Genomic DNA, 1,241 nt, shown 5'->3' with positions numbered 1-1,241 from the left:
AATGGCCATATCCACAAATACACAAAATTTTGCATACAATTTCAGTGTCTGCCTACCCTCTGAAGTCCTTGCCCAGGCTTGCAGGTCTCAATCCCTGCTGTAACTGTATCTGTTACTGAATGAGGCAGAAAGCATATACATACTTGAATTTGGTAACTTTCAACTAGGTGAAAATCCACTTAGTAATTGAAACAAATAGAAAAATGATGTCTTACTTTCTAATTAATTCTGTAAACAACTAAAGTACAGTTTAGTGCAACGGTCCTTATTTGAAATCTTTTGTTTGGGCTTCTTCCTGCAATATCCTGCAATAGCAAAGAATAGGTATGTATGCCTTTACTGACTGAATGGAAATGTTGGGTTGTTGTTTTTTTTTTTTCCTCCCTAGAGATGGCAAATCCTGAGGTAGTTGTAAATAGCTGCAGCTCTCACGAAGACGAAAGTCACTGCACTTTTAATCATCATACATCTCCATCTGAAGAGCTTCTATTAGAAGACCAAATGAGGCGAAAACTCAAATTTTTTTTTATGAATCCTTGTGAGAAGTTCTGGGCTCGAGGTAGAAAACCGTGGAAACTTGCCATACAAATTCTAAAAATTGCAATGGTGACTCTCCAGGTAAGCATCTCAGATCATGAGTTTGGTGAAGGCCTCTTTTAATAACAGAGAACTGTGGACAGTGGTTTTTTTTTTATAACTTTAATAATATGCATAGTGGGGAACAATAAATAATGAAACATACAATCTTAAGTCCTTCTCTCTTTAACAGTTGTGAAAGACTTTGGCTTTTTTTCCTTAGCTTTTTCTTCTTGTCCTTCATTAAATTATAATTTTAGTCATGTAATCTAATTAGTGTTCAGGAAAGGAAAATTTTAATATTTGGCTTCCAGTCAAGAGGTTTAGCTGTAGGTTTCTAAATCAGCAGTGGAAACTAGCATTGCCCAACATGAGGATTTTCTTTTCCTTCCTAGTTAGTTTCCTGGGAATTTCTCTCTCCAGTAACTTCAAGAGTTTCTGCTACAGGCTAGTTCTTGGATTGTCACAGCCCTGTGATCATGACAGCAGTGCAATGGAAGAATGTGGAGTTTAACAAAAGAGGAGTGGCATTAGCTAGTGAAACATGGGACTTCATTTTAGCTCAAAGGAAAATTTTTCAAATCTGATTTTCTTGGCTTCTTTTAACATTTTTGTAGGAAACCATATTTTGTGATCCTTATATTGATTGGTTGTAATTCATTCTT

General features: G+C 35.9%; 1 protein-coding gene across 1 annotated transcript in view; it reads left to right on the top strand.

Moving 5' to 3' along the window:
• Window positions 1–390: 390 nt before the first annotated feature.
• The window catches only part of LOC103607890 (mucolipin-3-like), a gene marked incomplete at its 3' end in the record, with an annotated part of 4,015 nt that continues 3,164 nt past the window's right edge, over window positions 391–1,241 (top strand). The window contains exon 1 of the mRNA XM_008592350.1: window positions 391–618. Coding sequence (XP_008590572.1) covers window positions 391–618 — 228 coding nt within the window. The remainder of the gene's footprint in view (window positions 619–1,241) is intronic.

Source organism: Galeopterus variegatus, unplaced genomic scaffold (assembly GCF_000696425.1).
Source record: "Galeopterus variegatus unplaced genomic scaffold, G_variegatus-3.0.2 Scaffold7809, whole genome shotgun sequence".
In the NCBI taxonomy this organism is placed as follows: domain Eukaryota; kingdom Metazoa; phylum Chordata; class Mammalia; order Dermoptera; family Cynocephalidae; genus Galeopterus; species Galeopterus variegatus.
The sequence above is the reverse complement of the archived record's forward strand: the minus strand, read 5'-3'. Positions and strand labels throughout refer to the sequence as shown.